Below are 25869 nucleotides of genomic sequence, written 5' to 3'. Positions count from 1 at the left end.
CATCTCCTCCTATGGAGTCAGAAGCGTCTGAGGTCGCTTCGTGCCATTCACATCCCTGGCGAGCTCAATCGTGCAGCCGACGAGCTCTCACAACAGCTTACGTTTCCGGGAGAGTGGCGACTCTATCCCCAGGTGGTCCAGCTGATTTGGAGGTGCTTCAGGGCAGCACAGGTAGATCTGTTTGCCTCCCCAGACACATCACATTGCCAGTTGTTCTTCTCCCTGACTGACGGAACCCTCGGCACAGGTGCACTGGCACACAGCTGGCCCTGGGGCCTGCGCAAGTATGCGTTTCCCCCAGTGAACCTAACAGGTCCTGTTAGTGGCCCCCTATTGGCCCAATAGGTTCCCAGAACTAGTACTCCTCGCGACAGTCCCTTCCTGGCCCATTCCTCTGAGGAAGGACCTGCTTTCTAAGAGACGGGGCACCCTATGGCACCCACATCCAGACGTCTGGAAACTCCATGTCTGGTCCCTGGACGGGACGCGGAGGTTCCAGGTGACCTACCCCAGGCGGTAGACATCACCACTTCTGCTATAGGCCCCTCTATGCATTGAAGTGGAACCTATTCGTTGACTGGTGTTCTTCCAGATGGGAAGACCCCCAAAGATGCCCGATCAGTGTTGTGCTTTCCTTCCTGCAAGATGGGTTGAATCGAAGACTGTCTCCCTCCACCGTCAAAGTGTATGTCACCACTATTGCCTAGCATCACGATGCAGTTGAAGTTAAGTCATTGGGAAAGCATGACCTGGTCGTCAGGTCCCTTAGGGGGGCTAGGAGACTAAATCCGCCTCGTCCCCCCTCTATACCCTCTTGGGACCTGTCTCTGGTACTCAGCGCACTGCAGAGACCTCCCTTTGAACTGCTATAGTCTGCTGAGCTAAAGATCCTGTCACTCAAGACAGTGCTCCTGACTGCACTGGCTTCCATCAAGAGGCTCCCTGCAAGCGTTTTCTGTTGATGAATCGAGCCTAGAATTCGGCCCGGCTGACTCTCACTCTCACATATGTGCCCAAGGTTCCTACCACTCCCTTCAGGGATCAGGTAGTGAACCTGCAAGCGCTGCCCTCGGACAAGGCAGACCCAGCCCTGACTTTTCTCTGTCCGGTCCACTCCTTGCGGTTATATGTGGACAGAACGCAAAGCTTTAGGACCTCAGACCAGCTCTTTGTCTGTTATGGGAAAATGGAAAGGCTGTCTCCAAGCAGAGGTTAGCCCACTGGATAGTGGATGTTATTGTCTTGGCGTATCAATCCCAAGATGTGCCTTGCCCGTCCGGGTTGCGAGCGCACTCAACTAGAATTGTTGCTTCCTCCTGGGCGTTGGCTCAAGGCCCCTCACTGACAGATATATGTAGAGCTGTGGGCTGGGCGACACCCAACACGTCCGCTAGACTCTAGCCTTCATGTAGAGCCGGTATCCTCCCATATACTCGCCCCAAGTGGACAGTAGCGCGGGGAAACCCGCTCAAGTGTCGGCTTGCTACGCCATTCTCGCCTGGTCGACCAGATATGTCTGTCTATTGCTCCAGTGTGTTCCCCGGAGACGGCTAACCCTGTTGAGTTCCTCCGTAACCCCTACGGCAGTCAGATGTTGCGGAGCATCTGATGCCAGGCCTGACACTCGTTTGCATTGAGGAACCTGTGCTAGGCTGGGTGTCCATGTGTAGCGGTCCCTGCGGCGACCCCATATGTGTAAAATTCCATGGTACGGCTACCCTGTCGGCTAGACAGTGTCTTTCCCTTGGCAGAGCCAGGACTTCCCGCATAAGCTTCTGCCCCTAGTAAAGGGAGAGAAGTGAGGCTTATGGAGGACACTGGAAGGGCCAACAACATGGCGTGTTGGTAGGCATCCCATTTCTGTCGGATCCCTCCGACGAACGTTGGAGTGACCGACATGTAAGGGAACGTCTCGGTTGCGTATGGTAACCCACGTTCCCTGAAAGAGGGAACGGAGAGGTTCGTCCCGTCGCCATGTTGTTGTACCATCACTGCAGACGACCGGGTCCCTGGCTCGGCTCCTCAGCGAAAAAGTTGCGTTGCACCTTCTGCTCATTATATACCCACACTGTGTGATAGAAGCAGCTGGCACAATTATTGCATGCCAGTGTGCATTGGCTTGTTTAATTTCTCTCGAAGTAGATTGGTCTCTCTGCGAAGATCCCATTTCTGTCGGATCCCTCCGACAAACGTCTCTGTTCCGTCTTTCAGGGAACATGGGTTACTATATGTAACCGAGCCATTCGGCATCATCCATTATTAATTTATTCCAAAAGCAAAATTGTTTAGTAACAGCAGAATTACCGACATTCGGCTGGTCAAGTGATTTCAAGTTGGCGGCTCTCAAGAGGCGACCCACTCCATGTAAAATAAAAAAATCTGTTATTAGACTGCTAATACAACTGGTCTTCATTTTAATGTGAGTGTACATGATTTTACAGGTTTGCGGCAAACTAATGACCTACTGGTTAGGTTTTGGAACAACCAAATTAAGTGCAGCACTATTTACAAGCTAAGTTAATCTGATGCTAGTTATTTGTGACCTAGTGTGAACTGCAAATTGTGCTCAAATTCAGGAGGCCAGGTATGATATTTTTTGTGTTCCCAGTTGTATCCCAGCTGGCTCTGAATTTAATAATGTCTGGTTCAACCCTTCCATACTGTGCCTCACATCATGGATAAGACCCATGTGCTGTTTGCTGTCTGTCTGACACTTTAAGGGATTTATGGGAACATTGATGGGCTAAAATTCAAGCCCACCCTTGTCCGAGCACTCTCATTTTCCTCTCCATTTTGCCCATTATGATCTGGTTTCATTATGATCTGGTTTCATTACCTCTCTCTCCATGGCTAGTGGAAGCCATTGAAAGGGCACGGCTGAAATGGTACTGGCTACAACAAAGGCATTGTAAAGAGATGCCTATCAAACCCCCGGCAGATGGGAGAGGCAAACGTGGGCACAACTCCTCATTACGTGTGCTCACACAAGGCTTAAGTCACGGCCCCATGAAAGCTCTCTCATGGTACCAGGTGTCAGTCCGTTTTCTTTTTCTTTCAACAGGACCGACCTCCCCCCTGCTCATAAGCCGGCCCCTCCGCCACCCAAGAAAAAGAGCAGTGACATGAAAGGAGGCCTGACGCCTGATGAGATCCAGGTAGGGTGTCTTCCTCTTTAACACATCGTAATGTCTTGAGTCTGCCTCTGAAATCACTACTTTCAAATTTTTTATCTTCATAAAGTTTTAACTTTTTGAGGTTTATAGTGCCTGCGATCCATGATTTGTCCTAATTTAAGTATCCCATTATCAAGCAATGCTAATGATAATCTAAAGAACCGGTATCTCTTGGTCATTTTAGCACAATTTTAATGGAGCGCTAATTGAAAACAGCTCATTTCCAATTCCGCCAAAGAAACAGCTGCAGAGAGTTTGTTTGTAAATATTAATCTCTTCAGCAGCTGCTGAGAAACTGTTGATTTAATCACCTTCAACAAAACTAAAAAGCATGAAAAAATCTGGTAAAAAATCAAGTATCATTGTATCATAAACATCAGGTATCGAATTTTGTTGCACAAGCACCACAGCACCAGCAGTGAGCATATTGAAATGATTGTGAAACCATGTAGAATCCAGCTAGTTGAACTTGAACGAATGATGACCATTATGCCAAGATGATCTCATGCTGTATACAGTCCAAAGGCTATGCAAGATGTAATTAGGGAATCCAGGGCAGCTATTTAACATTTTCCCAGTCTGAAGTAATGAATTATATCTAGTTTCCTGTGCTTCTTTTATTTCAGGTAAATTCTATGACAATTTTTATACCACTCTTCTTTTTTTCTTTTTTTTTTTCACATTTGTGGTCTTAAAAGTCAGAATTGATGGCGCATAAACTAATCTGTAACACTTTACAACAAGGCATTACATTAATGACATTAATTAAGTACATTATTTAGCTTGATCTACAGTAAGGGATAATGTACATCCAATGTTATCGCAGAATAACCCCCCGACAGGGGTATCAGGATGGTCTTGCATCACCCTTAAGAAGTTTACATCCTGCTTATTACACGGCTACTTGCCACATAAGTAAATAATTAGACACAAAATATTGACTTGAGTTTAAATATTTTATTAGGTTTTTAGACGCAAAGCGGCAAGTTCAAACTAGATGGATATTTAAGGGATACTGTATAGTCATACCACTTATTACACGGTTTCGCCACATGAATAATTATGGGGATCAGAGAAATGTATTTGAGATGAAACTGTTTTAAAATTGTACCTGTTTGTTATCTTACAATCCATTACAGTCCACAAAACAATCGTCGCAAAATGGCAGCAGCTGCGTATGAAACAAGAGAGCCTACAATACTCAGATGACATAATTAAATTAAATATAGTTTAAATATTTTATTAGCTCACCAAACGCTAAAACATCTGTGCCCTCGTAATCTTTAATAAAAAATAACTTCCTCTTGGTTATATGAACGTTTAATTTGATCATTCTGGAATCATTCTGGAAATGTTACGTTTGAATGTTCTCTCAACAGTAACAGAAGTAGTAACAAATGTTACACAAACTACAATGTATTATTTTTTCTCTGTTAATGTTTTGAGATTAATGACCAGTTAGCTTTGAATGAACGTTAACCAAATTCCCTGTTAGCTGGGTTATTGTAAAGTGCTACTAATACATCTACACTACTACAATTGTCATTTTGACATTTATCAAGCAGCTAAGCTAATTTTTACTTAAACAACGTTAATAAGCGCCACACCGATCCACTTTAATTTGTGAGATTACAAATGTTGACATTCCTCAGTCCGTGTGAGGTTCTGTGCAGATGTCCGATACTGTAATTAGCATTCATGACACAACAGCAGGTGCATTTGCATTTGTCTTTGACTATGTACTCGAAATGAGGTATGTCGTCCTTGGTGGACAATGCTAATTTCTGACGAAGCCACGCAAAAATCAACTTCCCTAAATCAATGGTGTCTTTTGAAGGTTACCGCGGTTCTACAAAATATTCACAACCTTTCCGAACGCATTTGGAAACTGAATTTCTCTCCATGTCTTCAGAGACATTTGGCTCTAGCTGTGCGCAGAATCCGTGCAGGTGCACGCAGGTGCGCAGAATTGTAAAAAACGTGTAAACATGTTCAGCCTGTGAGAGCGTCTGATCTGAAAGCACACAGGATGGAGGAGATCACAGGCAAGTTTCATTTATAAACTGCAGGTGTCTTGCCTTCCTCTTTCCTTTTGTACAAATATCCATCTCTGGCAGAAGAAGAAACATGGAAAACAACTTTGTTTGAGTTTGTTTATGTGTTTGTTGTGCTTTTTTGAGTGTTGAAGGAGTTAATGATTTCTTTGAGTCATGCAGGGTCGGATGTCTGACCTGCGTGAATCTGTGAGTGTGAGTTTTATCTGGTGCCCTGCTCAGATCTCATAACTGTTTGTTTCATGTACGTTTCAGTAAGATCAGGTCTTCTGCAGTAGATGGCAGGGTGTGTCGGAGAAGGGAAGACCTTTATTTGGTGTAAACAAAGGACAGTTGCTCTCACAGTTAGTGTTGCTAGGAAACTGCTTACAACAGACCTCTATAGAAAGTTGAGTGCGCATACATAGCCACTATTAAACCTCTTTCCTTGTTATTGTCACCCTGGTGTGTGCTTCAATTACATGGTACACACATCGTCAACAAATCTCATGGAACCATGTGTGTGCCCTTGAACTTGAAAAATGCTTCAAAGAAATACAAGTGGCTGCTTTAAAGTCAAAATGAAATCAAAGTGGACCCAGTTTTTCAAAACAGATCCTTGAGGCCTGTCATGAAGCAGGTTTAAATGATGGCTGTTGTGTTTGAGAGTGTTTGGATCATTGGACTGGATCATATATATATATATATATATGATATATATAACAATAATACAAAGTAATGATATGCATATTAATGGTGTCAGCAAATTGTGTAATAAAAAAAAATATATATATATATATTTTATTTTTTATTACACAATTTGCTGACACCATTAATATGCATATCATTACTTTGTATTATTGTTTTGCAAGTTGCAAGTTACATACTTGCATGAAAAATTATATTGACATGTATTGTCAATTAATACTAAGTTTTTATTTTTAATATAAATTTAATATGCACTACTGTTCAAAAGTTTAGGGTCGGTTGATAGTTTTTTTTTTCTGAATGAATTGTCTTCTGCTCACCAAAGCTGCATTTATTTGATTAAAAATACTGTAAAAACAGTAATATATATATATATATATATATATATATATATATACAGTGAGGAAAATAAGTATTTGAACACCCTGCTATTTTGCAAGTTCTCCCACTTAGAAATCATGGAGGGGTCTGAAATTGTCATCGTAGGTGCATGTCCACTGTGAGAGACATAATCTAAAAAAAAAAAAATCCAGAAATCACAATGTATGATTTTTTAACTATTTATTTGTATGATACAGCTGCAAATAAGTATTTGAACACCTGAGAAAATCAATGTTAATATTTGGTACAGTAGCCTTTGTTTGCAATTACAGAGGTCAAACGTTTCCTGTAGTTTTTCACCAGGTTTGCACACACTGCAGGAGGGATTTTGGCCCACTCCTCCACACAGATCTTCTCTAGATCAGTCAGGTTTCTGGGCTGTCGCTGAGAAACACGGATTTGAGCTCCCTTCAAAGATTCTCTATTGGGTTTAGGTCTGGAGACTGGCTAGGCCACGCCAGAACCTTGATATGCTTCTTACAGAGCCACTCCTTGGTTATCCTGGCTGTGTGCTTCGGGTCATTGTCATGTTGGAAGACCCAGCCTCGACCCATCTTCAATGCTCTAACTGAGGGAAGGAGGTTGTTCCCCAAAATCTCGCAATACATGGCCCCGGTCATCCTCTCCTTAATACAGTGCAGTCGCCCTGTCCCATGTGCAGAAAAACACCCCCAAAGCATGATGCTACCACCCCCATGCTTCACAGTAGGGATGGTGTTCTTGGGATGGTACTCATCATTCTTCTTCCTCCAAACACGATTAGTGGAATTATGACCAAAAAGTTCTATTTTGGTCTCATCTGACCACATGACTTTCTCCCATGACTCCTCTGGATCATCCAAATGGTCATTGGCAAACTTAAGACGGGCCTTGACATGTGCTGGTTTAAGCAGGGGAACCTTCCGTGCCATGCATGATTTCAAACCATGACGTCTTAGTGTATTACCAACAGTAACCTTGGAAACGGTGGTCCCAGCTCTTTTCAGGTCATTGACCAGCTCCTCCCGTGTAGTTCTGGGCTGATTTCTCACCTTTCTTAGGATCATTGAGACCCCACGAGGTGAGATTTTGCATGGAGCCCCAGTCCGAGGGAGATTGACAGTCATGTTTAGCTTCTTCCATTTTCTAATGATTGCTCCAACAGTGGACCTTTTTTCACCAAGCTGCTTGGCAATTTCCCCGTAGCCCTTTCCAGCCTTGTGGAGGTGTACAATTTTGTCTCTAGTGTCTTTGGACAGCTTTTGGTCTTGGCCATGTCAGTAGTTGGATTCTTACTGATTGTATGGGGTGGACAGGTGTCTTTATGCAGCTAACGACCTCAAACAGGTGCATCTAATTTAGGATAATAAATGGAGTGGAGGTGGACATTTTAAAGGCAGACTAACAGGTCTTTGAGGGTCAGAATTCTAGCTGATAGACAGGTGTTCAAATACTTATTTGCAGCTTTATCATACAAATAAATAGTTAAAAAATCATATATTGTGATTTCTGGATTTTTTTTTTAGATTATGTCTCTCACAGTGGACATGCACCTACGATGACAATTTCAGACCCCTCCATGATTTCCAAGTGGGAGAACTTGCAAAATAGCAGGGTGTTCAAATACTTATTTTCCTCACTGTATATATATATATATATATATAATAAGTTTTAATATTTAAACATTTTCAGCAGCCATTACTCAGGTCTTCAGTGTCACATGATCATATAATTGTTGAAAACGGATGTGCTGCTTAAATACTGTTGTGGAAACAGTGATACGTTTTATTTCAGGATTCTCTGATGAATAGAACATTTTAAAGAACAGCATTTTTTTTTTTTTTTTTTTAGTAGACATCATGTGTAACATTCGAAATGACTTAACTGTCACTTAATTAATGTGTCATAATAATAATGTTTTTCAATAAAAGTATCACAAAAATGACTGACCCCCAACTTTTCAATAGTGTGTAATATAATATAAAGGCTTTAGAATTAATACATAAAAAGTGATCCCAGTTTTATTTGACTATATATTTACATTTAAATTGATCATTTGATACAATGCACTTATTGTGCACATGCATGTTTTTACTTATATCTTATATTTAAAGAAACTGCATGTATTTACAGCTGTAATTAATTTATGTATTTACTATATCTATAATTACTCTGTAGACTATAAGCAGCCCATTGCTATAACTTAAAGCTTATTGGTTATTACTTATATACTAAAATGAACACTCGCCAAGCACTGAATGCAAGTAGAAATCAGCGTTGGCGAGTATATGAAACAGTGTAAATCACTGGTTGGCCAGTAACATTTTTACGAATTCTAACTATGCAATGTTGTGAGGACATGAACGTGAACAAACGTGAATGATGCTCGGAACAGTTGTCCGGCCAGTGCTGCTTTGTCACGAAAGTTTAAGTCTTGTCAATTAAAATATTCAAGCACAAGAAGACATGGAAGGGAACTCAGATTGTTTCTTGCGCACTGTAGGACATAATATCCAAAGCGCTCAACCAATATACTGAATTGAGTTCTCTTTCATGTCTTCTTGTGCCTGACAAAACATATTTACACAAAGTATCCAAGTAAACATAGTTGATTATGTCTTGAGTGAACGTAATAATAGTTGAGAAAGAAAACTGCTGTTAGACCAACCTGAAAAGCACAGTTTATTTCATTTGCATCTTTGTTTGGTTGCATTTGTTTGTGCTATTACTGACTGTTGAATTGTCTTTAATAATGTTTATATTAGTTAGGCTGGTAGTTCCTTTTCGAGGGAACTCGCACTGCGTCGTAATGGCACTTTGGGGAACGCTCTTAGCGTAACGCGAAGTGTCGTTACGACGCAGTGCAAGTTCCCTTCTTAGGGAACAGGGGTTGTAGTCGTAGCTCGAGACGTTTTACATGTGGAATTAAAATTGGAATAGAGATTTGTGAATTTTCACTGGTATCTAAATTTTAGATTCGGTTTTGGCCTGTAAAAAATATTAATGGCAGGTTAAAGTTCTTAAGCCACCAACCATTGGCAGGTGGGGCAAAAAGTTTGTTTTAGGTCCTGCTTATATACAGTATGTCCTGCCACAACTTCCTGTTTCAACAGAAATCTTCAACACAGGTAAAAGAAAACTCCATTTGTCAAGCCACTTGATGGGGTCTTTGAAAGTGACAGTGCTTTATTAGAAAACATGACCCAGAATAATTATGCAATAAGTCTTGTGTACTGTTACATTTAGGTCAGAGGGACAGACCTGTTACAGAAGCAGCCAAAGCTGACCTAGAGGATACTGTACCTGCAACAATACGATAAGCAGCATGTAAACGAAAGGCCACTAAAAGCCTGACTGACAGCGTCCCTGTGTTACTTTTAGGTAATGAGGGAACCTGCGAAAGCCTCCATAGCGTTTTCCTCCTTCCCCGTCCCTCTCAGCACGGCCCCGGGGAAGAGATAACAAGAAACAAAATAGTTGGCTGCTGTAACAAAGAGCCAGCAAAGCCTTTTATTCTTCCTATAAATTGAATTTTTCCACTGTCTCAGAAATCTTCCGTAAAGCTAAAGTCCTCTTTACAGTGAATAGATATCCCTCAGAAATGTGACATAGGCAGGCGGTGATTGTTGGGAATTTTTACTCAAAGGCCATCTTTGCTGGAGGATTATCCCACATTTAAGCATTTCAATTCAGTCACATCAAACCACTAAAACAGCCCTCCGAGCCAAACAACCACCGGCTGCACATATAAGCGGCTTCGTCTTTTGTTTTGTTTTGTTGTTGTTGTATTCTTTCGCTCTTTGATTCGTAAGGAAATAAGAAAAGGTTTGCTGCTATCGCTTGATTGTTCTCTCTCCTTTCTTTCGAAGACAGTTGCAATTTCAAGCATCTCCAGACGTTTTATTTAGGTTTGGAAAATACTTTCCGCTTTAGTACTTAAGGGTTGAAAAACTATCCCATTCCAAACTTCTAAAACCATTGCACTTGCTGCCAGTGAAGCGGCAAGCAAAGGAAGAGCTTCATGACAATCACACTGTATAAGCCTAATGAAAATTGCTCTGAAAACAATGACGCCGTGGCTTTTGCTGAGCTCGTTGGATGGGTTTGGACATTGTTTTTCCGTCAAGCAGTTAGTTGGAAGAAGTTTTTTTTTCACACCCCCATTAAACATGATGGAATGAAAGCGCTCCTCTGCTGTGTGTATCTTCATAGGCAAGAGAGCGTATGTTGCATCTGCAGCAGTTGTTCAGTGGCTGTTCTCGTGTGCCGTGGGCGAAAGATGATCCCGTCGTTATTTTTGCCCCCCTACGCATCTTGTATAACACTGCATAACCCATTTTCATGTTTTTGCATCCTCAAGTCTCTCTCTGGACCCCTAGAGAAACTCTGGGTGTGAAATATTTTCAAAACTTACATTTAGTCAGAAAAACATGTTTGTGTGCATGTTTGAGGCACTTTCTGTCAGAGCCCTTTTATTCCCATGTTTTCTCTTGCATGCGATATGAAGAGATCAGCAGGTGGCCAACAACACTTTGAATGAAGCTCATCAGTTTCAGATAAAAAAGAATGCTGATATAAATGGCTCTGTGAATTCACAGGCATACAGACACAACATTAATAGCGTGTAGAACTAATTCTCTTTGACCAAATGGACTTTGATTCAGTCATGGCATTAGCAGTTCTAGCTTTCAAATCTCTTATAAAAAAAAAACTATTGATGTCTATGGAGAGGATCAATAAGATTTATTTATTTATTTTAAACAATTTATTTTAAACAAAAGAAAAATATAATTCCTTTATGTATTTTTGAGCATTTTATTATGATTTAATGTATTTTACTTGTTTAATACTGCTACTACTACTAATAATACTAATAATATTCATTCGAAACAATTTACGTCGTATTTACTGCGGCCCTTTAGAAGTTTGCTGAGGGCACCTAGTGTCCTGGACCCCATGCTTTGACCACTGCTTTAACAAGTACTCCACAGTAACTCTGCTGTACAACTCATATAATTGGCCTATTCATACCAAACGTGTATTTTTTGTGTGGTAACATTTTATAACAAAGTAATGAATCCCTATGGGCTGCTTCACACCGAGGGTAAAAATAATTGTGAACTGTGATCCAACATCCTTTCACAGCGTAGTTTAAAAAAACATTTTTTTATAAAATAAACTTTTGGCTTGTATGTCCAGAACCATTGATCTCCAGGTACAAGAAGCATAAAAATAGCCACAAACAAGTGGAGTTTAAGTCCTGGAGGATATCCATTACGTTTTCGATTTCTATTTTCTGTAATCTCATCATGAGTCTTTTTTTTTTTTTTTTTTAAGTAAGGAATAATGTACAGCCAGCCATTATCACAAAATAATCTTGACACGGTTCAGATTCTTTACATTAATACTTACCAAATAAATAAATAAATGGCCAAGAACAATTGAAAATAGTTTTGTTATGTGAGAAAAAAAAAAAAACCACAGAGTGATACAAGAAACATACTAATATTACTTTACAGGAAATAGCATTACATTTTACTGTCAACATATTAATGTTCTTGTTTAAAAATGATATCTGACCAATCAGAATTGAATTTCCCAATTGCATTTCCCTTTCATTCAAGTAATAAAAATAAAAATCAGAAACCATTTTGTCGCATGCAAATAGGCTTTACGCAATTTCTGCCTGTTGAAGTTTTGTTTGGTTCTTTACAGAGTAAGTGGACATGTAGGCAGACAGATTAACACAGTTCCTTAGGTGGCTACCACTAGTCTGAATGGCGTCTTCATCTCAGGTTCTGTTGCCTTTGAAGGTTGTTCATCTGGACAAGGAGAATGAGATTCAGAAGATTCCTCTCCAGCCCCCATACTATGACATGGCGCAGTCTGAGTCCACTGCGTTCACCGATAAGCCGGTGAGTAGCGCTGCTAAACTCATTGCTGTTTTGTCCCTTCTCTTGCTTTGGTTGGAAACAGGCCTCTGGTGTCTGGCTGTTAGGGAGCACATCTTCTTAAGCATGTTGCACTAGATGAATTGCCTTCTGAATGATGTTTAGATTAAAAGAGTAATCCAAGGGGACATATTTTCCGGCTTGTATTGTGTCAGCTGGGAAAAGGGTCTGTAATTTAGCTGGCTCCCGCAGAAGATTTGGGGTTTCTCACATGTGCAAGGGAATCCGTTGCAGGAACAGAGCATTTACATCCTGGCTCTGTTCCAAAACATAGTAGGCAGCTGCCTTCAAAGGTAGCATCCTAGCTGAAATGAAACCTAACAAGTGACAGAATGAGAACAATCTGCATAAACAGCATTTCCTACATCGTACATGCAGCGCTCCTCACATAAAGTTCACAGAAGACTGAACACACCCTACTGAAAATAGTTTGTTTACTGGTCTTAGCTGGTTTGAAATCCCAGCTCAGACAAGAAAACCAGCTTAGACTGGTTTAAGATGTGTGTTTTTTTTAGCAGGGGCAATTGATTTCAATAGAGTGTTGCATTAGCATGTTGCTAAGCTAACAGTACAACACTCAAATAAACAAAAATACTTCAAAAAAATAAGATGGTGCATTTTTAATTAGATTGAAAAAATGTTCAGTACTGAACAATTTATATTTATAATCGACATTCACTTCATCCACCGCCTTGGATGCATTTTTGACATTGTTACAATGCGTTATTGTATCATAAGTATCGTTGTATCATTGTATCATGAGTAATCATAAGATTACTCATATTGTGAAAAGATTTTGGTCATATTGCTCATCTCAATGTGATCTACATTAGATTTTGACTAAATTAATCCAGGTCTTTCAAAAACCTTTGTAACCAACTTTGTGTTGAGAGTTCACCTGATGCCTCAAAACTGGCCTATATAGGTTGCTCACTAGGTTTTGGAGCCTTTGTTTCAGACAGGTATCTGCAGTGGCATGAAGCAGTGCAGTCTGGAAATACTTGCTTCATGCCACTGAATAACAATAGTGCCACAAACTCCACAGCAAACCAAACACATAATCTTGGTTAAATATAATATTAATGCTCTTCACACTGAGCTTGGTCGTCCTTGCTTTGAGGTCTTCTCTCTTCAGGTCACTACCCCCCTCATTCTTTCTCATATAATGGTGCTCTACAGTGCAGGGCAATTAAGACACTAGTTACCCAGCAACCCTGTGTGGACATATTGTACAGTCTACATCATATTGCATTGTCTTTCAGCCCCATACTCTCATTTGCAGGCTGTGTTATATTGGATGCATTTGCTTCTCTAGAACTCTGTGCCACATTTCTCTTCAACAGCCACAATCTCCTGCCCAATATAGGCTGCTTGTTTGTCATCTTTTACAGTTTTGTTGGGCTTATTGTGTGTGAAAATGTCACATTTGTCAGGTTTGCGTTGACGACATGACACGGCTGTGGAATGATCGTGAGTCTCATTCTCTTTAAACTCAGCAATGCACTAGCAGTGTGTTTGAAGGATGTGGCTTTTGTTGTTTGGGATTTCTTTATTGGTAGTAAATGTGTCGCTACCAAAGAGAAACAACACAGTGTGATGCACCTACAGTAGAATGTAACCGAAACATTTACAAACAACCAAGATTTCCAGTCTTTTTTCAACTCATTTTTTTTTAAAGCTTTAGTCACTTTGAATAAATTGTGCATTAAATTCAGACTTTTTGAGTATGTGTGATTTGTAAAGGCACCAAATAGAATTGCAGTAACACTAATACAAACATACATAAGCCCACAGAGGCCATGCAGTATTATTGTTTTTCTGTGTTATTGTTTCTTGATATAACTTAAGAAAAAGTCTATATAACTTACTTTCTCAGAATAGCTATAAAAATATTTCATGATCACAAGAAAACAGAAATAAATAATACAGACATATTAGCATGAATGAATGAGGTGGCAGTATAGCCTGGTAGAACCTACGCTAAAAGCTATAATAAAAATACAAATATACACAAATATACAGAAAACAATATAAAGAATACTTAAAACGCCTGGGAGTAAAGATGCGGCTTCAGCCTAGTTTTAAAAACGATAATTGAAGGTGCAAGGCGGATGTTAAGTGGCAGCTGATTCCATAAGCAAGGGGTTTTTGGCGTGATCGTGGGACATCAAATAATGCCATGTCAGAGTATCTTAAAGGTAGATGTATAGGGGATAAGAAGATCTTTAAGCCAAGATGGTGCTTTAAAAGCAAACATCAAAATCTTCAATTGGGTCCTAAAGTGGACCGGAAGCCAATGGATAGAGACTAAAATTGGGGTGACGTCATATTTCTTTGCCCTTGTCAACAGCCTCTCAGCTGCATTTGGAACCATCTGAAGGCATGAAAATGATGAATGAAGAAGACCAAAATCAAGGGAATTACAATAGTTTAGATGTGAAGTAATAAAAGTTTGAATAACATTCTCCAAAAAAGTTTTCAGTTTAGAAATAATTCATAATTGATAAAAATCTATTCTTAACAGGTTTCTTACCTACGAAATGCCCACTGCGGTGAGTAGTACACGCCCTGGTGTGAAGCAATATGGCACACTCAAGACGAGAGCACTTGTGAACCAGGTGTAGAGGGCAGATCCAGACTGTAATGTTTTATGAAGGTGTATGGGGAGGTGCAGCCAGCGGCATGAAGACCTCTTGAAGGGAAACCCCTACTAACAGGGCTTGAGAGGATGCCAGTCCTGTAGTTGAGTGGGCTCTTATCAGGAGAGGCAAAGGCAAGTTGCACGCCTCGTAAGCTGAGTAAATAGCTTCTACTATCCATCTGCTGATAATTTGCTTAGAAGCAGGGGAACCCTTCTTAGGTGACCCAAAACACACAAGCAGCTGGTCCGACTTCCTCCAGCCCGAGGACCTGTGTACGTAGGCCTCCAGAGCTTGGACCAGGCATAATAGATGTAGCTCAGCTTGATCAGCCGACACATGCAGTGGAGGATGTAATGCCTGCAAGATTATAGACTGTGCTACATTTGTAGGTACCTTAGGCACATAACCGGGTCTAGGGTGGAGAATGGCTCTCACTCTGCCAGGAGTGAACTCGAGGCAAGAGGGAGCAACAGATGGCACCTGCAGGTCCCCGACTCTTTTTAGGGACGTGATAGCTAGCAGGAAGGCTAACTTCAGGGTTACATACTTCTCGAACACCTCGTCCAAAGGTTCGAAGGGTGCCAGGGATAACCCTTCGAGAACCACTGCCAGGTCCCACGTGGGGACCCTGGTCTGGACGACAGGCCTCATCCTCCTAGCTCCATGAAGGAAACGTATTATAAGTGGGTGTCTCCCAAAAGTGCCCACCCCTAGAGGCGTGTGGAAGGCAGCTATGGCCACCACATAGACTTTAAGCGCAGACGGGGAGAGCCCGTCAGAGAAGCGACTCTGGAGGAACTCCAGCACTGAAGCCACTGGGTCCAACTGATGTTCTCTGCACCATAAAGTGAATGCATTCCATTTTAATGCATACAGTTTCCTTGTGGAGGGGGCTCTAGAGTTTCGGCCACGCCTGCACCATGGCGTCCAGTCCCATGGGAGCTCGTAGGATGCCGAGGAGTCCCATCCTCGACAGGATGTCTGTCCCCACATTTTTGTCCCCGGGAATAAACATTGCCCTGATTGAGAAAAGTTCGTCCTGGGACAACAGAAGAACCTGGTGCGCCAGTCAGCATAGAGGGCGCGATCTCAGGCCCCCCTGCCGATTTATATATGAGACCACCAACGTATTGTCTGTTCGTACTAGAACATGATGGCCTCTGAGGTCCGGAAGGAAATGTCTGAGAGCCAGAAATACTGCCAACATCTCCAGGCAATTGATGTGCCAAGAGAGATGGTGGTCCTCCCATGCCTCCCGCGGCATCACCCCATAACCGTTCTCCTTTGAGCCCACAATTGATGAATATAAATGAACATTGGGGCTCAATAATCAGGAAGAGAACAGTTTACTCCACAATCTCGGCACCTCGGTGTGGAGATCAGTGAAGAAAGGGAGGCTCCAGTGCGAAGGCTGCGACCGAAGACGCTGTGCTGCCTCGACAGACGCGGGTCCCGACCCATGGGGAATGCGAGCCTGGCCTGATTCATCGAACAGGGCTAGGAGTGAGCGGAGCGTCCTGAGAGGCAGCAAATCACAGTCGCAGCCTGTGTTTGCAGGAAGCGCCCATCGAGTTTACTTTTTTAAGTCACTTCCTGCTTTTCAGATGGCCATTCAATATTTAATTTAGCCACTGCCCTGGTCACAACCTCCAGCAGCTCCTCGAAGGCAGGAGAGTGAGGTGGCGAGGTCTCTCCTGCCTCAATGCCCAAAATATCTAACTCCTCAGAGCCAGATAGTTAGAGCACCGTGTCCTCGTTCTGGGCGGAAGAAGCCGCAGAGCGGGCTTCCGACTCCTGAACGGAACCGATGGAGCTGGCTACTGATTGCTGAGAAAGGGCCGGAGCTGTCTCAACATCATCCACCAGCTCCATCTGCGAACCCCATGAGTGAAGACGCTGTGCTGCCTCGACAGACGCGGGTCCCGACCCATGGGGAATGCGAGCCTGGCCTGATTCATCGAACAGGGCTAGGAGGGAGCGGAGCGTCCTGAGAGGCAGCAAATCACAGTTTGCACAGACAGCACCCTCGAGCGCTGCCCGTGCATGCTTCACTCCCAGACAAACAACACAAAGCGAGTGTGCGTCACCCTCGCTCAAATAGCGTGGGCAAGGGGACGCACACTGCCTGAATTGTTTTACTTTATTTGCAATGTGTATATATATAGAGGGATGAGGGATGATATATTGTGACTTTCAGACAAAACAACACCAAATTAGACAGTACAGCACATAGAACGCTTGCTGAAGACCAGAAAGCTGACGCTATTGTGATCCAGCTTCCTTTTATAGCGTTCGCATCGCCGTCACATGCGACGTCATGAGTGACGTAATGACGCAACACCAATCGAGATTGGACTAGTACCATACGGGCTTCAGACGCGTCATGCTGAAGGCATTCCCCAATGTGTCGATTCTTGACGCAGCGCGAGTTCCCTCGAAAGGGAACAGAAGAATCTAAAGTCAAAAGAAACCATTGTTGTGAATTTTCACATGCTAGCAAGAGTGTTGAAGTGTTGTAAATTACCTGTTAAAATCATACAGCTACAGTGTGTCCTAATGATGTTGAGTGTATACTTGAGGGACTGTGGAGATGATTGTACTAATGAACAGTGGAGAACTATTGCTGCGGAGCCTGCGGTGCTGCTAACTCACAACAGTGTGACTGTACTGACAATATCTAAGAAAAGATTTGCTAGATGTGTTGTGCTATATGTAATATGGGCTGTAAAACCCTAATTAAACAACTACACAACAGTAGTAGCATTTATATGAGAGCATAAAGTGGCATAATTTCTATATTATAGGATTCAAAGTGCCCATGCTAGCAGAGATATAATCTAATTCAATATATGTATGACATCTTTATTTGTAACACTGCAGTACATCAATATACATTTTCAACATGCAGAGAAAGAACAATACATTATATCCCAGCATGTCTATTGTGTTCACTGGAATGCACTTCAATTGTTGAAAAGGGCAGAAACATTGCAGAAGTGATTGGTGTGTGGCTGAAAAGCCATTTCAGATGGGGTCTCAAATAATCAACATCAAATTTCTTAGACTTCACGCACCTCACTAGCCACCAATGGCTCTACAGTGATGCTGAGGTAACACTTCCTGTGTTATTTTCAGTGACTGGGGCTGAATTCCAATTTGCATACTTCTACTATTCACTAAAAGTATGTACTTCACTGGTTTTTGGGAAACTGCATACTTTTGAGTGCGTAGTAAGATGATATGTCAGTATGCCTTTGACAAATACAGTTAACATTAATTACATTATGATTCATCATTCCTTAATCTTTTTAAACTATTTAAAAACCACTGTGGCTGTTTTAGCATTGACAGGGTATGAATTACTCGAATATGTATTGCGATGGATATGGATGTCATCCCCTACATCATATGCAGCTTTAGTGAGCTTTAGTCAGACAATAGAAGCAAAAATGTCAGTGTTATTATTGATTTATTTTTAGTTAAATTAGTTATTTAATTCTAGTGGACTTTTTTTTTTAAATCTTAAATAATTTTTTTTTAAAGTTAGTGTCTATGGATGAGTATCAGAAGCAGGCTTTTGTTTTGAAAGCTCTGTCAACGCCAAGCTTCCATTCTCCGTCTTCATTACTTTATGGTCTTTGTTAAAAATAAGCCTGATAAAGTACTAGAAAGAACTTAAATAATGTCAACCGTATATGAGAAAAGGTTTTAAAGTGTCTTTCTTTAATCAGTAATTTCGTGAACATCGCAAACTTTGGTGAATCCAGCTGTTAGATCTTCTGAAGTGTGCATTTGGTTCATAATTATTAAATCAAAAACAACAAAACAAAACAAAAAAACGTTGGTCGGGGGAATGTTCAAGATTACAGGCTTGGGGCCAGATTTGCTAACAGCTTGCTCCAGCACAAACCCTCTTTTGGCGTTAAAAAACGGTCAGGATTTACTAAAGACACGTAGTGACTAATTCGTTTTGCATATGCATTTTAGGAGTTTCCCTTTAAGACGCAAAATTTATAAGAGGAGAGTATTTAAAGGAATCCCGCAACACAATTCGGTTTATTTGTCTTAAACCAGACGCTAATTTGCGCTGCTCTTGGTAGATTGCGTTGGTCATTATGGAAATGATCCAGCTGCATCTGTGTTCCTTAAAGGCACACTATGTACAATTTTTGAATCCAAAAACCACTAGAACAGTGTTACATATTTTGTTGAGTTGTGTACTTACATTATCCCAAATGTTTCTAAGAATGTTTAAATCCAGAGAAATAAGCAGTTTTAACCAGGACATGGATAATATATTATGTGTTTTATTAGACAGGTGAGCAACTGTTTGGATACATTAATCGACAGAAAACTAATAATTGTTATACAGCTCAACACAGTTTTTGTTTAAATCTCGTTTTCTTGATTTACCGCGAGTGCCATGTTTTACCATACCTAATATCGATCTAGCTCACTGCAGCGTGCAACAAGTGTTTCATATAGTAGCCGCCAAGCGAATGCACAGAGTAGCATTATAACAACGTTCAACACATTCAAATGTATCTAATATGATAAAACAGCGCTGCGTTACTCCACATACACATGACCGGAAGAAGCGGAAGCAGCGTCTCCGGCATAATAAAAGCTTCCCTGCTCTCGAGTCTCTCATTAGCAATCACTCCAGCGGCCTCTTTCCGCTCCAACGGCTTTCGTAACGTTGATAAATCTTTAATATATCACCAGTCATCCATGAATATGATTTCTGCCCGCATCCTGTCATATTCTCTACCGTCTGTAGAGGTGATAACAACAACTCCCATGATTCTGCAAAATCAAGGTGTCATCAAGCTACGCCTTTGTTTTCAATAAAAGACCTCTAGTGGCGAAAAATTACATAGTGTGCCTTTAATGTGCGCGTCGTCAGTATATCACGCACAGAACTTTCCACTCCCATCGGCACTTTTTTGGAATTGAGCTCTCATTATTCCTGTTTAGTAAATCTGGCACTTGGTCTCTATGTAAAAAAAAAAAAAACATGCCACAGATGCGCCCACAGCTTGGCATTTTCAGAAGAACTCAGGCGTTTTCAGCTGGCTAAAAAAAAATGCTTTGGTGGACACACGGCGTAACAGCCTTTGTTGCTAGGAAATTCATGAAGGGATTCAGTTGCTCACTTTTGTTTGAATAGTTTTGCCTTTTTAAAAGAACAAAAATGTCATTCAAAATTCCCCTTGATTTTTTTTTTCTTTTTTTTGGGGGGGGGGGGGACTGGGGATTGGAATTGGGATGCAGCCCATGTCTTCCTAAAGCCTCTTGAACTCCAAGGACGGAAAAGCAGGGGTGGAGGCAACTCGGCTCTCTGTTCACTTTGTCATCTTAAGCAGAAAGGGCCAGGGAGTCACTCTCGCCATCTCACAGCACTGCACCAAAGGCACACCACACAGATACCGCAGAGCTCATCTCATCTCCTATTCACAAAGAGCACCGCCAACAGGAGATACCTTACACTCAACATCCCTTTGCATTACTATCACCGAGACATCAAAACCAATATCTACAGCATCTGTTCGCATACAATGACACCGGCTTACAAACCTAGTGAATTACTGAAGATTACAAGCCCCTTCCTCCGCCGCAACATCGCTCAGATGGGGGAGTTTGTCATTTGAATGTGAATAAAACAATTATCTGCTAGATGGTATCATGAACTATGGGATATAAAGAGGATAGGAACTGTCAAAGCAGAAGTGAAAATCCTGCTGCGCCAGAAAACGAAGGGAAAGTAATGATAAAGGAAGATGACAGTTTATGCTCCTAGTATGAATATAAAGTGCCACCACTGAGAGATTATAGAATTCCACCAGAGTGTTCATTAGCTCCTCAGCAGTGATTGGATAATGGCTGAAGAGCCGTCACATTAATGCGGCCTGCGGGTGAAACCCGCCGCATTACTCGAAGATTGTGAATTCTTTTATTACAATTCAACAATTTGTGGCCAGAACAAAGCAGATAATGACCTTTTTATGAGATTCAAGTTGTCTCATAAACATTTCATGGGCTGAATCATTTCAAAACATTGCCATCTCATCTTATCCAATTGTTTTTAGGTTCCGCGATTGCGTTTAAGTTTGTCATTTAGTGTGTGTGTTTATTTTGTTTTCATGTTATGCTTGTCTTCTTTTATATCAGATTTTAAGCAGTTTATGAACGGCTGATTATTTTTGATTGTGGTGCTTTGTCATTATTGTTCTTCATGTGTCATTGATGTATGAAATACATATTTTTACCTTCTGTCCTCTCCTGCTCATGTCTAAGAATTGTTTTGTCTTACATTTGTTATATATGTGTTAATACAGTGGACCCAAAGAGTACAGCATGTGGACATTTAAGACGCATGTTTGAATGTCATTGATAGAACATTTACATTATTTTAAATAAGTAATATTTTGAAATGTGCTGCAATGGCATTCATTGTTCAAATACGATTTGGGCCGCTGTATGTCATCTTACAGATTCACATCATTGATTGTCTTTTGTTCAACCTTGAGGAGCTGTGTTCGAGTCCTTGGCCCTTTTGAACACAGGCTCATGTTTGTTTGTTCTAGCTTGATTGATTTATCGGTTACACGCCAGGCCATCTGTCTCTTTATATGAAAACATCGCCACTTCTGGTTTCTGTGTTATCATTATCATGCTTCATAATGTCTGTCCATTCATCTCATCTCTGCTCTTCCATGTCACTTCAGTGGAGGAGTCTGGCCATATTGCCTGAACTACATGATTTAACAGCTGTAGAGGCAGAAGGCAGTCATTGAGTCAAGATGGTGATACCAACACAGAAGCAATGAAAGAATCTGTCATTTACAGAGACAATATATATATATATATATATATATATATATATATATATATATATATATATATATATATATATATATATATATATATATATATATATATATATATATATATATATATATATATATATATATATATATATATATACATTGTTAGAGCTTAAAATATTACTCACACAATTAAGTGCATACAAATGCATCTGTTGTTGGACTCACTATCAGCACACAAGCCATAAATGTGGGGGTGAATCTCATAAAACCTGGCAAGAATATATATGCCCTGGCCATATTTAACTCAAAAAAACAAACAAACAAATATATATATATATATTTGGATTATGAAAATAGTGTGCTTCTATAGGACCAGTAAGATAATTTGTTTTTTTTTTTTTTTTTTTTTTCATTATTGAATTTCATAGTTTCAACCATGCATTTATCATTATCGTGATTCTTAAAAAGTACTATAATGTGAAAAAAATATATATATAATAATTTGTATGACAATTACTACTGTATGAGAATTACCTTCTCATGAAAACTTTTTACAGTATGTTTTAGTATATTTTGTGAATGTAAACCATATATTATAGAATTACTAATTATTATATAATTATATACAAACAATTATAATTATATGAATTTATATTTGTATAGAATATTTTCATGACAATTAAGCAACTCCCCTCCCCCATTCTCATAACCCACAAAAACACCCCAAAAAAACAATCATTATCATTAATGTAGTGGGATATAAAGTAGCATTTAAAATTGTAAAGTATTTGTAACTATTTATATGTAAATATACATAACATTATTTGTTGAGTGTGCTAAAAAATAAACAGTATATTGCTTTTTTTATTTTTTTATTGTGAGAGTAAAAATAACTCTATACACGCATAGTATACAATAATGAGATATAGATCTAATGATAATCACCATTAAGAATAAAGAAAGAAAGAAAGAAAGAAAGAAAGAAAGAAAGAAAGAAAGAAAGAAAGAAAGAAAGAAAGAAAGAAAGAAAGAAAGAAAGAAAGAAAGAAAGAAAGAAAACATCCTGATGCTTCACGTTACGGTAATGACGAACTGGGGAGAACATGTGCTTAATTAAAAGTGTCATAATGCAAAATAAATCTTAATGAAACAAAAGTAGGCTTTTTTTTGTGAGATTCACCCTCAGTTAAAATGGCCTTTTTAGTAAAAGGTTTTAGTTAAAAGGAAAAAAAAGGTTGTATGACTGGACTCCTCAGTGAAGTTCATTTCACTAACCTGGAGTCTGTGTGTTCTCAGAATGGAGTGACAGCTCTCTCTTTCCATTCTCCTCTACGCTCTCTCTCTCTCTGTCTCTTTTTGAGCTCCACTCCTCATACATCCTCTCCACCTCTCTTATCTCCAGAATTCTGGTCACAAGGATTGTGATGTCCAGTATGCGGAACTGGACACTGCAGCTTTGGCATCTTCTCCCAGCCCACGAAGCTCTGTGCACACTGGCGGGGACCTTGTCGAGTACGCAACCATCCAGCCTAGCTCACACTAACGCATGCCATTGTAGGCCTTTCCCCCTATGACTCTGGCCTCAAGGTACACAGACTGATGCACTCCTATGTTTCTTTTCCTCTGTTTGTCCCTCACTCTCTCACACTGAGCACTAAATTCCCTCTGTGTCTCCTGTTTGTGCTTACTTTCTTCTGTTGTTTTCATTTTACCTTTATCTATCTATCCACTCTTATATTGTCCAAGACATTTTTATCAAACTTTATTTCAATGGTCCAGTTTAGACATTCTACTAACTATAAGTAACTAATAAGTAAACAACATGTCACTCTCATTGGAATAAGACTGTAGTAAACTGTTAGGTTAGGGTTATGTATAGGGTTCGGGTAAGTGAAATAAGTTGACATGCAGTGGCAAAGTTATTTATAGTCAGTAGAATGTATGTTGGGGTACCATCAGAATAAAGTGTTAGCAGATATTAGACAGTCTAAAATTCGAATGACTGGTAGTTGACATGTAGTTGCAAAATTACTTAAAGTGCTGGGTAGATTACTCACAAATTGTAGTCAGTTACTGATTCCAAATTACAAGGCAAACTGTTGTTAGTTATGTAATCCATTACATTACACATTTAAGGTAATGTAATCTGACTATTTTGCATTACTTTTAACCTAACTCGTTTATCACATTGATTTGAATTGGATAATCTTGTACCATATTGATATAAACATACAAAAAGATAGAAAATATATTCCATTCTTTATCAACAACATGAAGTGCATTAAATATTACATAATGCCAGGGTTTCCCAGACTGGGGATTATGGTGGAACTGCAGTGGCTTGTGAGTTTAATGAAAAGCTATGCAATTAAATCATAAAAATGTTAAATTAGAAAAAAAAAAATATATATATATATATATATATTTTTTTTTTTTTTTTCTAATTTAACATTTTTAACAAAACATTTTTTTTCTAATTTAACAAAGTAAGCAAAGTGCTTAACTTTGAATTATATATATATATTATTCAAAGTTAAGCACTTACTAAAAAAAAAAAGTTGTTCGCCAGGAGCTTATTAGATATGCAATGCTGCGGTGTTAAAAATAAAATAAAAAAATAAACTTCTTAAAGGTTAAGTGATTTCTGTAAATCCAGTGATCAAAAGCTGTGTGGGTCTCAGTCTTCAGTGGCTGGTCTGTGTGTGCAATTCCACAAACCTGGAAGAACTTCTGAATGTATATAAGCAGTATAGGCTTTTTTAGAAAGGAAAATGTCAAATATATATAAATAATAGTAGTAGGTAGAATCAATGAATTATGTATACTTTACTGCCATTGTGAGAATAACATGCAATAATGTAATCAATAAAGTAACTGTAGTCTGATTACAAGTATTTTAAAACGTAATATAATCTAATTACAAGTACTTCATTTTTGGAATCTGATTACGTAAACCCGGTAATGGTTACTTATAGTTTTTAGAATGTTTAAAGTAGACCTTCGAAATATTATGATATTGTTCAAGAATGAATGAATGAATGAATGAATGAATTTATTTATTTATTTATTTATTTATTAAAATGACCAGTAACCTTGCAATAAGCTACAAAATCAAAAATGACTAAAAATGAACTCCAAAAGGTATTTACAGGCTCGAAAATGTATGTCTTTGCATTACATAAACACAAAATAAACATGAAATACTGAATACAAAATACTTATATAATATGCATATCAACATACTATGGGCCCTATTTTAACGATCTGAAACGCAAGTGTCAAAGCGCAAAGCGCAAGTAACTTTGTGGGCGGGTCTTGGCGCTGTTGCTATTTTCCCGGCGGGATAAATGACTCTTGCGCCTGGCGCAAATCTAAAAGGGGTTGGTCTGAAGTAGCTTCATTATTCATAGGTGTGGTTTGGGCGTAACGTGAAATAAACCAATCAGAGCGACATCTCACATTCCCTTTAAGAGCAGGCGCGCTTGTTCTAAAGCGGATTCCTATTATAACGGCGGATTTGCCAAGCGCACGACAGGAGCGGTTCAAGGCCGAGGAGACCGGCGTTCTCGTCAGGGACGTTGGGGATGGAGAAACACACCCAAATTAACTTCGGTTAAACAGGCGTATGATAATTTGGGTAAATGTGTAAGCTAGATGTATGCTTTTATAATAAAATGTCTATCTATCTATCTATCTTTCCATCTTAATAATGTATGATTTGCAAAAATAACTGCTGCGTCTGTGTGTAGATGAGAGAATCAAAGTGTATGCACGTTGTGCACACGCTACATTGATTAAGGCCAAGCATGCGCCCTTAAAATAGCATATGAATAACATGCGCAACGCGCCACTGACTTTAAACTGTTTTTTTTTTTCGGTCAGTGGCGCAATTGTTCTCTAAACCTGTAAAATAGCATGAGGGAACGTTTGCATTGCAAAATAGCATTTGAGGGAACACGCCTCCTCTTTGCACTGAACCGTCCCGGGGAGCGCAAGTGTATTTCTTAGTTAACCGACGTGCATCTGTGGAGGGAAAAGTCCGCTTTGCGCGGGTGCAGAATAGGAATGATACATGCGTCGGTGTACAAAGTCAATTGCGCTGGGTGCAAGATAGGGCCCTATGAGTCAAAAAGGTATTTCCACACAACATGCATTAAGTTCTAATGTCTTTA

The 25869-nt window shown here is 39.9% G+C and overlaps 1 protein-coding gene across 4 annotated transcripts in view; it reads left to right on the top strand.

The window, feature by feature from the left end:
- Positions 1–25869, top strand: part of nectin1b (nectin cell adhesion molecule 1b) — a 253867-nt gene that overhangs the window by 207003 nt on the left and 20995 nt on the right. Inside the window, exons 7-9 of one of the 4 annotated variants that reach the window (XM_084408892.1) lie at positions 3062–3155; positions 12088–12189; positions 23100–23209. In XM_084408892.1, coding sequence (XP_084265018.1) covers positions 3062–3155; positions 12088–12189; positions 23100–23209 — 306 coding nt within the window. Of the gene's footprint in view, positions 1–3061; positions 3156–12087; positions 12190–23099; positions 23285–25869 lie in introns of all 4 variants that reach the window. The other 3 variants (XM_084408893.1, XM_084408890.1, XM_084408894.1) reach the window with 3 other exon arrangements.

Source organism: Rutilus rutilus (assembly GCF_951802725.1).
Source record: "Rutilus rutilus genome assembly, chromosome: 5".
Classification (NCBI taxonomy): Eukaryota; Metazoa; Chordata; class Actinopteri; order Cypriniformes; family Leuciscidae; genus Rutilus; species Rutilus rutilus.
The sequence above is the reverse complement of the archived record's forward strand: the minus strand, read 5'-3'. Positions and strand labels throughout refer to the sequence as shown.